This window comes from Bombina bombina, chromosome 6 (genome assembly GCF_027579735.1).
Source record: "Bombina bombina isolate aBomBom1 chromosome 6, aBomBom1.pri, whole genome shotgun sequence".
NCBI classification, from domain to species: domain Eukaryota; kingdom Metazoa; phylum Chordata; class Amphibia; order Anura; family Bombinatoridae; genus Bombina; species Bombina bombina.
In genome coordinates this window covers 704,297,032-704,314,655 of record NC_069504.1, presented here as the reverse complement: position 1 = coordinate 704,314,655, position 17,624 = coordinate 704,297,032, and the positions used below count along the sequence as shown (strand labels likewise).

The following is a 17,624-nucleotide window of genomic DNA, read 5'->3' as shown; positions in this document are numbered from 1 at the left end:
GCAAGAGAAATATACACTGACCACCGTGATTGCAATATAGAATCATTTGTAAAAGAAATTGAATGTACTAATATCTACCAACATGAACCAAACAAAAGCTAGAGATTAGTTGTTTCCAACTAATTTGTTGTTTACAGTCTAAACAGTTCAGTCTTAACTCATTGTAATATTTGTATAACCTTAATAAAGTAAGTTTAATCTGCCCACTCAATAGCAGGGCCCTCCTGAAGAAGGAGACACTGTTAACTAAATATTGCTTTAAAATGTATGGTAAAACTTTAAAAGGGACAGTAAAGTCATAATTAGACATTCAGTCTTTAGACAGAGCATACAATTGTAAACAACTTTCCAATTTACTTCTATTATTTAATTTGCTTTCTTCCTTTGTTATCCTTTGTTGAAAGTCTTATCTAGTATAAGCTCAGGATCATCAAAGAACCTAGGTTCTAGCTACTGATTGGTGGCTGCATATATATACTGATTGTCATTGGCTCACCCATGTGTTCAGTTAGAAATCAGTAGTGCATTGCTACTCCTTTAACAACTGATACCAAGATAATTAAGCAAATAAAAGTAAACTGGAAAATTGTATGTTCTACCTAAATCATGAAAGAAAAATGTGGGGTTTCATGTCCCTTTAAATGGTGCCTGTTATTAAAAATGCATACTACAGGGCTTAGTGCCATTGATTAGACAGAGATCACAGCCAACAAGGTGCTATAGTGTGACCTTCATATCAATATTATCCAGAATGCTTAGCTGCAGTAAAAATACACTGCACGCTTAACAAAGTTATTCTGTTGCAAAGCTGGTGGCAGTGTACCACATGAGTGTAATAAATATTAGTGTTTTCTTTCAGCTGGTAGTAATGACCACCCTGGTAAGTATTGATTCGCCCAACATGATAGATTTTTTGCCTATGAAGTACTTAGGGTATAGATTTTTGCAGCATCCCCCTAAAGTTGAAATGTAATTAAACCTTCATTGCCACTAAAATAAGCAAATTAAATTAAAGTTGTTTTTGGGATGCTTAAAGAAAAATTAAATGGGTGGAATGCATTAACATTTACTACACTGTATCATAATAACTGCAGTGTTTTTTAGTGCATATTAATCCCATCTAAAACAATAAAAATACATTATAGATATATTTTAAAGACCACCGTTGTTGTTAATATGAAAATAAATGTGATAGCGGATGTCAAAAAAGACAACAAATTATAATACAATTTTTAATAAAAGATCCAAAGATCTATAATATATTCAAAATATAAAGGATATGTCCAGGGAGTGATGTGATCAAATCCGATGATCTTGAAAAAATCCTCAAAGTGAAAAAAGAGAAAACTATATATAGTGTAACTCTGTGATGTACCCAATGGTAAAGAGAATGTGTTTAGACGGTATCCTACTCACATGCGATGGAGCTATAGTAAGCACATTCACTGCGCACACCTGCTTTTATACTGGCAGGCAAACAGTCTCTCAAGGGCTTCAAGAAGAACAATTTATTAAAATATACATATAAAATACAATAAAACACCCAATACACCAACATACATATGCGTGATCAGAGTCCTTTCTAGGATCAGTAAATATTAACTGCGAGTGATTTACCCCTAGTGCGGATAGATGTGGCTACAGGGCAGCGTTCACCCCACTCTCGATCTCCGCTTCCAGTACCTGCAGGATTTACACTCCTTTTCTGATATAGTTGGATATACATGGATGAGTCCCTAGAGGGAGATAAAATCCTTCCATTCTAGACTTTCTAATATATTCAATAAACTGATAGTATCTTTTAAATATGCCCTAGTTTGGCTAACATATGGTTGTAATAATTGATCTAAATACAGAGACTAATTACTTGTTAGGGAATCTACACCTGAGACAATTGGGCGTCCCAGTGGATTAATGGGATCTTTATGGAATTTTGGTAATACATAAAAATTAGGGGTTTTGGGGGAAAAAATATTCAGAAAATTGTATTCATTTTCATTTAAAATATTCTTATTTAAACCTTCTAGTAAATATGATCCTAATCTGTGTTTGAATTTGTTAACCGGATTAGAGGATAATTTAATGTAAGTCTGGGGGTCGTTAAATTGTTTATAACATTATTTTTACATAATTCACTTTGTCTAATATTACACCCCTTTATCTGCAGGCTTAATTATGATATCATCGTTTTCTTTTAGTTGTTGTAATACTGTTTGTTCTTTAGCAGTTACATTTGACCCATAATTAGTTTTTAGACTTTGCAGATCTCTATGAGTCAATTCTAAAAAAGTATCCATGGGGGCTGATCTATACTGAGTTGGATTAAAATGGGATTTATTGTTTACCTCTACATATTTATAAATGTTAGTTACTGGCTCATTGGATCTTAAAATGGGATTTATGGCAAAGTATTTTTTATGCAAAGGTTTCTAATACATTTTTGTATACCAATATAGGTGCCAAATTTGTTCATACGATAGCTAGGGGCAAAATTTAAACCTCTATTAAAAACAGAAGTTTGATCTGTTGTTATGTTTGCAGAGGACAAACTGAATATGCCTTTAGTTTCAGTATTTGTTACTTTTTTATTATTTCTTAATAGATGTGCCTTTCTGTGTTCCTTCTTCTTTTGCTGAATAAATCTGACTCTTTTCGTTGGTACCTTCTCTTTCTTGCCTCTAAAAAAACCTCCGCTTCCTCAGAGTCAAAAGTCTCTAGACTGTTGTATCTATTGCTAGTTTCCACTTCTACATTTGGTTCTATTCTAAGTGTTCTGAATGGCTTTTAGGTTTTATCCATTCATCATTATTATTATAATATTCCTCATGATGTTGAACCTGATATCTGGACTGTCGTGATTGATTAATATTCGCATTATTTCCATAGGAGTCATGAGGATGTCTATTATTGTGTGTTTTATGAATTCTTGAATAGTTGGAATATTGGTGTGTAGCAGTATTTTGTTGTGGTTGAATTACCCTAGTGTTTGTCCTATTATAATGTTGGCTGCGATAGTTTCTTTCTTTTCTTTCCCTATAGCCTTCCAGATCTCTGGCATATTTCTTTTTTTTAATAACTTTGATTTCTGATTTGACGTTATCTAAATTCTCTTCTATCCTTTTAGATAAATCCCTAAAAAAATTATTCACCACATTTTATTGATTTCCTCACTTTTTTTATCTAAAGTTTTCTTTCTTTCATTGATAATGAGATGTATCAACTTTTTAGTACATTCTTCTAAAATGTGGTTCCATTTAGTCTGGAAAACAAGATTATTTTGTCCAAATGAAGGGTTCTTAAGTATTCTAAAACCTCTAGGGGTGATTTGTTCTTTAAGAAACTTTTCTAATGTCACAATTTCTAGATGGTATTTAATTTCTTTTAAAATGTACTTTTCATTTTCTTTCATTAGCTCCTCTAGTGAGGCAGTTTTAAGTGTCTTTAAACAAATAGTGAAACTAAAGGCATATTCAATTTGTCCTCTGCAAACATAACAATAGATCAAGCTTCTGTTCTTAATAGAGGTTTAAATTTTGCCCCTAGCTATCGTATGAACAAATTTGGCACCTATATTGGTATACAAAAATGTATTAGAAATCTTTGCAAAAAAAAAACACTTTGCCATAAATCCCATTTTGAGATCCAATGAGCCAGTAACTAACATTTATAAACATGTAGAGGTAAAGAATAAATCCCATTTTAATCCAACTCAGTATAGATCAGCCCCCATGGATAGTTTTTTAGAATTGGCTCATAGAGATCTCCAAAGTCTAAAAACTAATTATGGGTCAAATGTAACTGCTAAAGAACAAACAGCATTACAACAACTAAAAGAAAACAATAACATCATAATTAAGCTTGCAGATAAAGGGGGGCTGTAATATTAGACAAAGTGGATTATGTAAAAGAATGTTATAGACAATTTAACGACCTCAGACATTAAATTATCCTCTAATCCGGTTAACAAATTCAAACACAGATTAGGATCATATTTACTAGAAGGTTGATATAAGAATATTTTAAATAAAAATGAATACAATTTTCTGAATAAAAAATTTCCCAAAACCCCTCATTTTTATGTATTACCAAAAATCCATAAAGATCCCATTAATCCACCGGGATGCCCAATTGTCTCAGGTGTAGATTCCCTAACAAGTAATTAGTCTCTGTATTTAGATCAATTATTACAACCATATGTTAGCCAAACTAGGGCATATTTAAAAGATACTATCAGTTTATTGAATATATTAGAAGGTCTAGAATGGAAGGATTTTATCTCCCTCTAGGGACTCATCGATTTATATCCAACTACATCAGAAAAGGAGTGTAGACCCTGCAGGTAGTGGAAGCGGAGATCGAGAGTGGGGTGAACTCTGCCCTGTATCCGCATCTATCTGCATTAGGGGTAAATCACTCGCAGTTAATATTGACTGATCCTAGAAAGGACTCTGATCTTGTATATGTGTGTTGGTGTATTGGATGTTTTATTGTATTTTATATGTATACTTTAATAAATTGTTCTTCTTGAAGCCCTTGGGAGACTGTTTGCCTGCCAGTATAAAAGCAGGTGTGCGCAGTGAATGTGCTTACTATAGCTCCATCTCATGTGAGTAGGATACCGTCTAAACACATTCTCTTTACCATTGGGTACATCAGAGTTACACTATATATTGTTTTCTCTTTTTCACTTTGAGGATTTTTTCAAGATCATCGGATTTGATCACATCACTCACTGGACATATCCTTTATATTTTGAATATATTATAGATCTTTGGATCTTTTATTGAAAATTGTATTATACTTTGTTGTCTTTTTTGACATCCGCTATCACATTTATTTTCACATTTTTGTTTTTTGTGATTAGTTTACACTTTTATATATACTTCTGTTTTTTGTGGTTGATAATATACTTTTAGCCCTGGTTGCCCTTCAGTCTTGGATCTACATTGCTCACAAGTCACAGATTGTTGTGATAATGTTTGTCAATATGTACCATTCCTGTTACAAATTCTTGCAACAACAGTGATATTTTGCCTTGAGTTAGGATGAATTTACACTCAGTATGGCTCTTTCCTTCCTTTTATTTAGTAGTAGCAGTAAGTTTAGTTAGAACCTTTAGTTCCAAAGCAGCCCAGCAGTATGCATTTTCCGTACTTAAATGGACAGTCTACTCCAGAATTATTATTGTTTAAAAAGATTGATAATCCCTTTATTACCTGGTATCTGTAGACTAAATAACTCATTCTAAATGCATGTTCTACTACTTGAGTCATGATTATAATCATATTAGCATAATAGTTTTTGTAAGTGAAGTTGTGTACATGAGATAGATCATCAACATAAAAAGAAACATCTTTTTGTCATAGCACTCTTGGATTTCTGGGAATAGCATTAAAGGGATATAAAACTCAAAGTTTTCCTTTCATGATTCAAACAGAGCATACAATTTTAAAAAAGTTTCCAATTTACTTCTACTATTAAATTTGCTTTGTTCTTTGTGTTTTTTGTTGTTTAGGAGATATCACGATAGGTAGCGTGCACATGTCTGAAGTACTACATGACAGGAAATAGTACTGCCATCTAGTGCTCTTGCTACAGCATAGCATCGCAAAACTGCTGCCATATAGTACTGCAGACACATTCACACTTGTGAACTTACATTGCTGCTTTTCAACAACAGATAACAAGAAAACAAAGAACATTTGATAATAGAAGTAAAATAGAAAGTTGTTTAAAATTGTATGCTGTATTAGAATCGTGAAAACAAAATGTATGCTTACCTGATAAATTTCTTTCTTTCCGGATATGGAGAGTCCAAAACGTCATTCAATTACTAGTGGGAATATCACTCCTGGCCAGCAGGAGGAGGCAAAGAGCACCACAGCAAAGCTTTTAAGTGTCACTCCCCTACCTATAATTCCCAGTCATTCGACCAAAGGGAAATGGAAACAGAATAACACAAAGGTGTAGAGGTGCCTGAGTTTTAGTCAAAAATAATAAAGGGTGGGGTCGTGGACTCCCCATATCCGGAAAGAAAGAAATTTATCAGTTAAGCCAAAATTTTGTTTTCTTTTCTAAGATATGGAGAGTCCACAATGTCATTCAATTACTAGTGGGAACCAATACCCAAGTTAGAGGACACAGAATGAATAGGGAGGGAGAACAAGACAGGCAGACCTAAACAGAAGGCACCAACGCTTGAAGAAACTTTCTCCCAAAAGAGGCCTCAGCCAAGGCAAAAGTATCAAATTTGGAACATTTGGAAAAAGTATGCAGAGAGGACCAAGTTGCAGCCTTGCAAAGCTGTTCCACAGAAGCTTCATCTTTGAAAGCCCAAGAAGAGGAGACAGCCCTAGTGGAATGAGTTGTAATTCTCTCAGGAGGCTGCTGTCCAGCAGTCTCATAAGCAAAACGAATCATACTTCTCAACCAGAGGGTAGAAGTAGCCTTCTGATCCTTACACTTTCCTGAGAAACAAACAAACAGGGCAGAAGACTGGCAAAAATCGCCTGTAGGTAGAATTTTAGAGCACACACAACATCCAAGTTGTGCAATGGACGTTCTTTATGAGAAGAAGGATTGAGACAAAGAGAAGGAACAACAATTTCCTGATTAATATTTCTATCCGAAACCACTTTAGGAAAAAAAAGCAATTTAGTACGAAGAACAGCCTTATCCGCATGAAAGATAAGGTAAGGCGAATCACACTGCAAAGCCGAGAGTTCCTAAACTCTCCGAGCAGAAGAGATAGCAATAAGAAACAAAACCTTCCAAGATAGCAACTTAATATCTATGAAATGCATTGGCTCAAACGGAGCCTGCTGCAAAACCTTATGAACAAGATTAAAGTTCCAAGGAGGAGCAACAGGTTTAAACACAGGCCTTATACTGACCAGGGCCTGACAAAAAGATTGAACATCTGGCACATCCGCCAAACGCTTGTGTAACAAAATAGATAATGCAGAAATTTGACCTTTCAGAGAACTGACTGACAACCCATTCTCCAGACCTTCCTGGATAAAAGACAAAATTCTAGGAATCCTGACCCTACTCCAAGAGTAGCCCTTAGATTCACACCAATAAAAGGTATTTACGCCATATCGTATGGTAAATTTTTCGAGTAACAGGCTTGCGAGCCTGGATCATGGTCCCAATGACCAACTCAGGAAATCCACGCTTAGACAGAACTAAATGTTCAATCTCCAAGCAGTCAGCTTCAGAGAAACGAGATTTGGATGGAGGAATGGACCCTGAGTTAGAAGTCCTTCCTCAGAGACAACCTCCAACGCGGCTGAGAAGACATCTTGACTAAGTCTGAATTCCAGATCCTGCGAGAACATGCAGGAGCTATTAGAATTACTGATTCTCTCTCTTGTTTGATACGAGCAATAACTTGTGGAACGAGCAAAAACAGAGGAAACAGGTATGCTAGACAGAAATCCCAAGGAACCGCCAGAGCATCTATCAGAGTGGCCTGAGGATCTATTGACCTTGAACCATACCCTGGAAGATTGGCGTTGTACCGAGACGCCATCAGATACAACTCCGGCACCCCCCATTTGAGGGTTAACCTGGATAACACCTCTGGATGGAGAGCCCACTCCCCGGGATGAAATGTCTGTCTGCTCAGGAAATACGCTTCCCTTTTGTCCACTCCAGGAATGTGGATGGAAGATAGACAACAATTGTGAGCTTCTGCGTGCCACCTCCTTCATGGCTAAAGAAATCCGAGTTCCTCTCTGGTGGTTGATGTAAGCGACTGAGGTGATGTTGTCCAACTGAAACCTGATAAACCGGGCTAAGGACAATTGAGGCCAAGCCATCAGAGCATTGTAAATCACTCTCAACTCCAAGATGTTTATGGGAAGAGCAGACTCCTCCCGAGTCCATATTCCCTGTGCCTTTAACGAGTCCTAGCAGGCTGGCGTCCGTTGTCACAATCACTCAGGAAGGTCTCCGGAAGCATGTGCCCTGAGACAGATGGTCCTGAGAAAGCCACCACGAGAGAGTCTCTTGTTGACTGGTCTAGATCTATCCTCAGACAGATCCGAATGGTCTCCGTTCCATTGTCTGAGCATCCATAATTGCAGAGCTCTCAAATGGAATCGAGCAAAGGGAATGATGTCCATGGAAGTGACATTCAGACCAATTACCTCCATACATTGAGCTACTGATGGGCGAATGGTAGACTGAAGAGAGAGGCAAGAGGAGAGAATTTTGGATTTTCTGACCTCCATTTTTTTCATAGATAGGGAATCCATTATGGTCCCAAAGAAAACCACCCTTGTAGCTGGAACAAGGGAACTCTTTTCCAGATTCACTTTCCAACCGTGGGAATGTAGAAAAGACAACAAGATCTCTGTATGAGAGTTTGCTTGTTGAAAATATGGCGCCTGAACCAATATGTCGTACAGGTATGGCGCCACTGCAATTCCCTGAGACATGATCACTGCCAAGAGAGCTCCCAGAACCTTTGAGAAATTCTAGGAGCTGTGGCAAGGCTAAACCGAAGAGCCACAAACTGAAAGTGTTTGTCTAGAAAGGTGAATCTCAGGAAGTTTTGATGATCCCTGTGGATGGGAACATGAAGATACGCGTCCTTCAGTTCTATGGTCGTCATGAACTGACCCTCTTGGACCAAAGGAAGAATGGAATGAAAAGTTTCCATTTTGAAGGACGGTACCCTGAGAAACTTGTAGAGACACTTTACGTCTAAAATGGGTCGAAAAGTTCCCTCTTTTTTGGGAACCATGAACAGATTTGAATAGAATCCTAGACCCTGTTCCCTTACTGTACTGGAACAATCACTCCCAGGGAGGAAAGGTCCTGAAGCAGTTTAAGAATGCCCCTCTTTTTACCTGGTCTGCAGATAATCTTGAGAGGTGGAATCTGCCCCTGGGAGGAAAAGTTTTGAATTCTATTTTGTAACCCTGAGATACTATGTCCACAGCCCAAGGATCTGGGACATCTCGTCTCCACGCTTGACAAAACAGGGAAAGTCTGCCCCCCACTTGATCTGAACCCGGACCAGGGGCCGACCCTTCATGCTGACTTAGACTCAACTGAGGGTTTCTTTGATTGCTTCCCCTTATTCCAAGACTGATTGGGCTTCCAAGAAGACTTGGACTGCTCCTGCTTGGAAGAGGGAGAGGAAGACTTTTGACCTTTGAAGTTACGAAAGGAATTAAAATTACTTAGACGTCCTTTGAGTCTGTTCTTCTTGTCTAGCTGTAGAAAAGACCCTTTTCCAACCGTAATATCAGAAGTTATTTCTGCCAGACCAGGCCTGAACAAGGTCTTACCCTTGAAAGGAAGTGCCAGAAGCTTGGAGTTACAGATAACATCAGCTGACCAAGATTTTAGCCACAATGCCCTGTGGGCTAGGCCAGTGAAGCCAGACATCTTGGCTCCCAGTCTAATAACTTGCATGTTAGCATCAGAAATAAAGGAATTGGCTAGTTTGATAGCCTTAATCCTATATTGTATCTCCTCCAACGGGGTCTCTACTAAAATTAATTTAGACAAGACGTCGCACCATTAAGATGCCGCGCTTGCTACTGTGGCAATACAAACTGCAGGTTGCCATTGAAGACCTTGATGAACATACTTCTTCTTCAAATAAGCTTCCAGCTTTTTGTCCATGTGATCCTTAAAGGAGCAGCTATCCTCTATAGGGATTGTAGTTCTCTTAGCTAGAGTAGAAATAGCCCCTTCTCCAAGAATCTTTAATGGATTCAGCAACAGGAAACATCTTTTAAAAATACAGGAGATGGGGAGAAAGGAATCCCTGGCTTCTCCCATTCCTGTGAAATCATCTCCATCACACAGTCTGGGACAGGAAAAACTTCCACAGAGGAAGGAACATCATAGTATTTATTAAGTTTACTAGACTTCTTAGGGTTGACAACGACAGAAGTATTGGAGTCGTCCAAAGTAGCCAATACCTCCTTTAACAGTACAAAAAGGTGTTCAAGCTTAAATCTGAAGTTTACTTCTTCAGTATCAGATGAAGGAATAATACTGTCCGAATCTGAGATTTCACTCTCAGAGGCTACTGGCATATCCTCCTCATCAGACTTATGAGGGAGGGCAACCTGCGTAGCAGTAGGTGGAACAGAAACCTTACTATCTGAATGTCTAATTTTCCACTTGCGTTTTCCCTGCATAGTAAAAGCAGATAATGCCACAGATACAGCAGAAGATACATGTGCAGCAAAATCTGCAGGCAAATAAACTCCTCCAGGAGGCTGAGAGGAACTACAGGGCACTGTATGTGACGCCATAGAGGCTTGGGACATTTGGCATTGCCTGAACAGCATCATCCTGAGAGACATTGGGCTCAGAGGCCAACAATTTATCTTTAAATTGAAGTGTTCTAGCTAAGCATTCAGCACAGAATTGTATAGGCAAAACAATTTGTACCTGTAGGCATAACAAGCATTTGTCAAAAACACAGATTCTTGGTCCATAATACTAAATAAAAAATTCCCCAAATTGTAGAAATTTTTTAAATACACTGTCACTGTTAGAATTTGTAATACCACAATTTGGCTGCCAGAAGTCTCTAAAACGATCGTATAGTAGATTGACACTGAAGAGAGTGAAATTCAATGAGAAGTCACATGACCGGCAGAGAGAGGACACTATGAAGCAAGTAAAAGGCACGCGTTCCCCTCTGCCTACACAATAAGATGCAAGTATTATTTTATTTATTTAATTATGCTAACCAGCATCACAGGGTCCAACATAATGGGCCATCACATTTCCCAATTAATCAGGGACCTCCTCCTCTGATGAATCCCTTCTCTGACACTGATCAGAGAATTATACAATCCTTCATACATTCTAACAGATTTCATGCCTTGACTAATAATGATATTGAACCTGTCAACAATACGTCTCCATCACCATCTGCCTCAGGCCCATTACTACCTCCAAGGTTCAAAGGGCAACTAGGAAGCGGGGATGCAGAGGACGAGCCCTCTCCCGCCAAAAGGACAAATTGCAGAGACTAAAGAAGGGCATTTTTAATCTATCCTACCATCCCCTTACTGATGACGAGGTTAGGGTCCTAGGTAGGGGACTTTCTTTTTGTCCATCCAACCACTTTAATGTCTATGAACTTTACGTAGACATTAATAGTTATACGAGGAAGCTATCCCTGAAAAGATATTTTGTGGAAAAGCAGATGAAAGATAATCTGTTGAGATCTTTTGTCATGAACAATATGAGTTCACAAGTGAGAGAGGGCTGTTTCACATATGAACCACACACATTAATGGAAGACCTATTTGATGACTTCATTCATACTAATTTGAAAACCAAATTTTCTAAATCCAACACTAATAATATTGACATTTTTTTCTAACCTAGTGTTAGAAGATCTGGCCAAATTATCTAAGAAAATTAAAAATTTAGATATTAGAACAATTTGAGTCCTGGTGAAAGGAAAGCCCTATAATGGGACTTACGAGAAAATCTAACCTCACTATTAGGCAGGCGGATAAGGGGGGGGATAGTTCTGCAAGATTTGCAGGACTATATTAGTGAAGCTAATCGTATCCTTAATGATAAGGAGTACTACAGCACTTTGTATGGTGACCCTACTCTCAAATACCAACAAGAACTATATGATATTCTATTTTCGGGCCTTGAAAGAAATGGAATTTTGTTTTCCCAGGTACCCCAGCACTGCATTTTATTACCACCTTCCTAAAATTCACAAGGACCCCCTCAAGCCGTGGGACATCCTATCATTGCAGGAATTGGTAGTTTAACCGATTCCCGATCTGCATATATTGATTTTTTTTCTGCAGAAGTTTGTGGTGTCCTTGACATCCTATATCAGGGACTCAACAGACCTGTTTCTTAAATTACAAGCCACAATAATGGATGATGAATGCTGGTGGATCACCTGTGATGTCGGAGCCATATACTCTAATATCAAACACGAGTTGGGGATTCAAGCTGTTCGTTCATACCTAGAACAAGATATGTACATGCCCGACTCACAGAGTGATTTCATCATCCAACTCATCACGTTTATTTTACAACACAATTATTTTCTTTGCCAAGGTAAATATTATTTACAGATGAAAGGAACGGCCATGGGCACCAGGTTCGCACTGAGTTTCGCAAATGTATTTATGGGACAATTTGAAAATCTTTATATATATGAATTCAGTTTCGCGACGAACCTGGTGTTCTATGGCCGTTACATTGACAATCTGTCAGAACACTCTACTAACATTAAAAACAAATCTAAGAGTCACAGTGTCTCAAGACACTGCCGTAATGCCCATGGGACACTGAAGAATCCCATGAGAATATTGCCTATTGAACATGTTCTTAGAACTCAAGCCAATGCATTTATGACCCTGATGAGACGTGAATCCTATTGGATCACGAAATTACAGACTCTTCAGCCCAACGGTCTGAATGAAAATCTCGACTTGGCAGCGTTCATCTAAAATCAGTACAAATATTTTATTGCAGCGTCCATCTAAAACCATTATAAATATGCAATTGTTGTATTGAATTATACTTAGAGACAGCAGATTGGCCATCATACTGTGTATCTCTAATATTAGTCACTTTGGGTACACCAGAGGTTCATTATGTTTTCACCAATTATATCCTACAATTTTTAGTTAGATACACATAAGATAACATCATGCATCACATTTGTAGTTAGACATATACTAGATGTTTATATTGGACCACCTACTTTTTCCATGGATAAGTGGTCTCTTTTGGTATAAAGCCTCTCCTATTTTGGAAAGAATAAATATATACACCTGCTACCTAGGAAATCTTTTCCTACTAATACTGGCGCTACTCTATATAGAGTGGTATAACCCATTTTCAGGTAATATTATTGAGATACACATATTCACTTATGTAATTTCCCTAGTGTCTTTTTTGGTATTGGTGTCACTTGACTAATATTATTTAATTATATTTCTATTATATCTTGTTCTTTCTTTGAAGAAGGACATTTTTATCTATATAGTTCTACACACATTTCTATTTCACTTATTTGGCCATTTATGTGACTCTAAGGTACATTTGTCAAGTCCACCAGCGGGTCACAAATTGGCCAAATACCACTAGGTAATAACAAGAACACTTCAGTATTAGGCGATTTACACATTGAACACATTATCACTTTACCCCTTTATTTATAGACTTATTCTCTTAGGGGCACCCTATACCCCGTTATATCCCCCTCAAATAGGTACACGCCCTGCTAACACACATTATCTATACCAGGACATGTCCAGCTCTTGTCCTTATTGTGTCTAGTTTCACTTTATCCACCTATTAGCTTCCCTCCATTTCTAATTCATATTAGTGTCACAGTATCCCCACGGTTTTGTTCTCTATGCACAACTATTATTATTATTTTTTAGTAATAAATACATGCCCCCCTTTTATTTTTATTTTTTGGTTATGCCCAGCATATTGGCCCTCACTAGCATAGTTAAGTATTGGTTATATGGGCTACAATATAAATTATAATTATATTGTAGCTATTTTAGGATTAATATTTATTTTACAGGGAACTTTGTATTTATTTTAACCAGGTACAATAGCTATTAAATAGTTAACTATTTAATAGTTACCTAGTTAAAATAATTACAAAATTACCTGTAAAATAAATCCTAATCTAAGTTACAATTAAACCTAACACTACACTATCAATAAATTAATTAAATACAATACCTACAATTATCTACAATTAAACCTAACACTACACTATCAATAAATTAATGAAATACAATACCTACAAATAAATACAATTAAATAAACTAAAGTACAAAAAATAAAAAAGAACTAAGTTACAAAAAATAAAAAAATATTTACAAACATTAGAAAAATATTACAACAATTTTAAGCTAATTGCACCTACTCTAAGCCCCCTAATAAAATAACAAAGCCCCCAAAATAAAAAAATGCCCTACCCTATTCTAAAATAAAAATAGAAAAGCTCTTTTACCTTACCAGCCCTTAAAAGGGCCTTTTGCGGGGCATGCCCCAAAGAATTCAGCTCTTTTGCCTGGAAAAAAAACATACAATACCCCCCCCAACATTACAACCCACCACCCACATACCCCTAATCTAACCCAAACCCCCCTTAAATAAACCTAACACTAAGCTCCTGAAGATCTTCCTACCTTATCTTCACCACGCCGGGTATCACCGATCAGTCCAGGCTCCGATGTCTTGATCCAAGCCCAAGCGGGGGCTGAAGACGTCCATCCTCCGGCTGAAGTCTTGATCCAAGCCCAAGCGGGGGCTGAAGATGTCCATCCTCCGGCTGAAGTCTTGATCCAAGCGGCGGCTGAAGAAGTCCATCATCGGGCAGAAGTCTTCATCCTATCCGGGCAGAAGAGGAGATCCGGACTGGTAGACATCTTCATCCAAGCGGCATCTTCTATCTTCTTCCATCCGACGACGAGCGGCTCCATCTTCAAGACCTCCGGCGCGGATCCATCCTCTTCTTCCGACGACTAGACGACGAATGAAGGTTCCTTTAAGGGACGTCATCCAAGATGGCGTCCCTCGAATTCCGATTGGCTGATAGGATTCTATCAGCCAATCGGAATTAAGGTAGGAAAATTCTTATTGGCTGATGGAATCAACCAGATTCAAGTTCAATCCGATTGGCTGATCCAATCAGCCAATCAGATTGAGCTTGCATTCTATTGGCTGTTCCGATCAGCCAATAGAATGCGAGCACAATCTGATTGGCTGATCCAATCAGCCAATCGGATTGAACTTGAATCTGATTGGCTGATTCAATCAGCCAATCAGATTTTTTCTACCTTAATTCCGATTGGCTGATAGAATCCTATCAGCCAATCGGAATTCGAGGGACGCCATCTTGGATGACGTCCCTTAAAGGAACCTTCATTCGTCGTCTAGTCGTCGGAAGAAGAGGATGGATCCGCGCCGGAGGTCTTGAAGATGGAGCTGCTCGTCGTCGGATGGAAGAAGATAAAGATGCCGATTGGATGAAGATGTCTACTGGTCCGGATCTCCTCTTCTGCCCGGATAAGATGGACTTCTTCAGCCGCCGCTTGGATCAAGACTTCAGCCGGAGGATGGACGTCTTCAGCCCCCACTTGGGCTTGGATCAAGACTTCAGCCAGAGGATGGACGTCTTCAGCCCCCACTTGGGCTTGGATCAAGACATCGGAGCCTGGACCGATCGGTGAAGATAAGGTAGGAAGATCTTCAGGGGCTTAGTGTTAGGTTTATTTATGGGGGGTTTGGGTTAGATTAGGGGTATGTGGGTGGTGGGTTGTAATGTTGGGGGGTATTGTATGTTTTTTTTTCCAGGCAAAAGAGCTGAATTCTTTGGGGCATGCCCCGCAAAAGACCCTTTTAAGGGCTGGTAAGGTAAAAGAGCTTTTCTATTTTTATTTTAGAATAGGGTAGGGCATTTTTTTATTTTGGGGGGCTTTGTTATTTTATTAGGGGGCTTAGAGTAGGTGTAATTAGCTTAAAATTGTTGTAATATTTTTCTAATGTTTGTAAATATTTTTTTATTTTTTGTAACTTAGTTCTTTTTTATTTTTTGTACTTTAGTTAGTTTATTTAATTGTATTTATTTGTAGGTATTGTATTTAATTAATTTATTGATAGTGTAGTGTTAGGTTTAATTGTAACTTAGGTTAGGATTTATTTTACAGGTAATTTTGTAATTATTTTAACTAGGTAACTATTAAATAGTTATTAACTATTTAATAGCTATTGTACCTGGTTAAAATAAATACAAAGTTGCCTGTAAAATAAATATTAATCCTAAAATAGCTACAATATAATTATAATTTATATTGTAGCTATATTAGGATTTATTTTACAGGTAAGTATTTAGCTTTAAATAGGAATAATTTATTTAATAAGAGTTAATTTATTTCGTTAGATTTAAATTATATTTAACTTAGGGGGGTGTTAGGGTTAGGGTTAGACTTAGCTTTAGGGGTTAATACATTTATTAGAGTAGCGGCGAGGTCCGGTCGGCAGATTAGGGGTTAATAATTGTAGGTAGGTGGAGGCAACGTTGGGGGCGGCAGATTAGAGGTTGATAAATATAATATAGGGGTCGGCGGTGTTAGGGGCAGCAGATAAGGGGTTCATAGGGATAACGTAGGTTGCGGCGGTGTACGGAGCGGCAGATTAGGGGTTAATTGTATAATGCAGGTGTCAGCGATAGCGGGGGCGGCAGATTAGGGTTAATAAGTGTAAGGTTAGGGGTGTTTAGACTCGGGGTACATGTTAGGGTGTTTGGTGCAGACTTAGGAAGTGTTTCCCCATAGGAAACAATGGGGCTGCGTTAGGAGCTGAACGCTGCTTTTTTGCAGGTGTTAGGTTTTTTTTCAGCTCAAACTGCCCCATTGTTTCCTATGGGGGAATCGTGCACGAGCACGTTTTTTAAGCTGTCCGCGTCCGTAAGCACCGCTGGTATTGAGAATTGCAGTGGCAGTAAATTATGCTCTACGCTCCCTTTTTGGAGCCTAACGCAGCCCTTCTGTGAACTCTAAATACCAGCGGTATTTAAAAGGTGCGGGGGGGGAAAAAACAGCGTTAGCTACGCGGGTCGTTACCGACAAAACTCTAAATCTAGCCGAATATTTCTTATACTACAAGACTGAGGTTTTTATAGGACCTTCCGAGTACTCATTGTACTTAGGAATTAAGGCTATACCTTCATAAATGTAATAAATGGTGTTAGCATATTACATCATTAATAACATCACTAACATAAACAACTCCATTAGCAATACTGATTACCAGCTGTATTGCTGCTAACATATAAGAGTTTACAAACAGGTGCATATGGAGCAAATGGGTTTAGGGAAGAGGGAGGGGTGTTTCAATTAACCAGTTATATGTTTTTTAAATGTATATAGCAAGTGTATCAATGTTACATTTGTATTGTTTAGCCTGAGGAAACAGCTTTAGAGGGGCTGAGAAACGCGTTGCTTTGTTTTTAATAAATATATGCTTTTTTGATACACTTGCTGCCCTCATTTTTGGAGTTTTTGGAATCAACCTTTGGACTTATACTGTGTGGTTGGTGTACGGACGCCATCTATACCTGAGTACAGTCTACTGGGCGACTGAGAGGTTCCAGCTTGCCTTGATTGCACCTGGAGGTGCGCTGCTTTCTGTAAGTCTGACCAGTAATTGTGTCCCTTTAAGTTTATACAACATTTCACATTCTTTAGATTATATTAAGGTATACTGTAAAATTGCACTACAACTAAAAGGTTTATATTGTGTATATTATGAAATTACATTGTATATAAATATGGCCAAAAAATACAGTGAAAATTTTATAGTGCTATAAAGAGAATTGAGTTAGGCATCAGCCTTTACTGTAGTATGCAGTGGATATTACTATATGTGATGATGGTCAGTATACCTGTTGGTATCATGACAGAAAGAGCTGTGGTGGATGCTGATTTGATGACCTTCCCCCCTGTCCTCCTTCGTTCACTGTCCCCAGAAAGATGTTGATGACGCGCTCTGCGCAGAACAAGGTCATTTGTGGCACGAGGGGAGGTGTCAGAGTCCTGGGGGGGATGGGAGTCTGCGGATTTGTCTAATAGATG

At 38.1% G+C, this 17,624-nt stretch overlaps 1 protein-coding gene across 1 annotated transcript in view; it reads right to left on the bottom strand.

The window, feature by feature from the left end:
* MAST1 (microtubule associated serine/threonine kinase 1) overlaps positions 1–17,624 on the bottom strand; it is a 124,150-nt gene that overhangs the window by 34,289 nt on the left and 72,237 nt on the right. Inside the window, exon 21 of the mRNA XM_053719395.1 lies at positions 17,435–17,614. Coding sequence (XP_053575370.1) covers positions 17,435–17,614 — 180 coding nt within the window. The remainder of the gene's footprint in view (positions 1–17,434; positions 17,615–17,624) is intronic.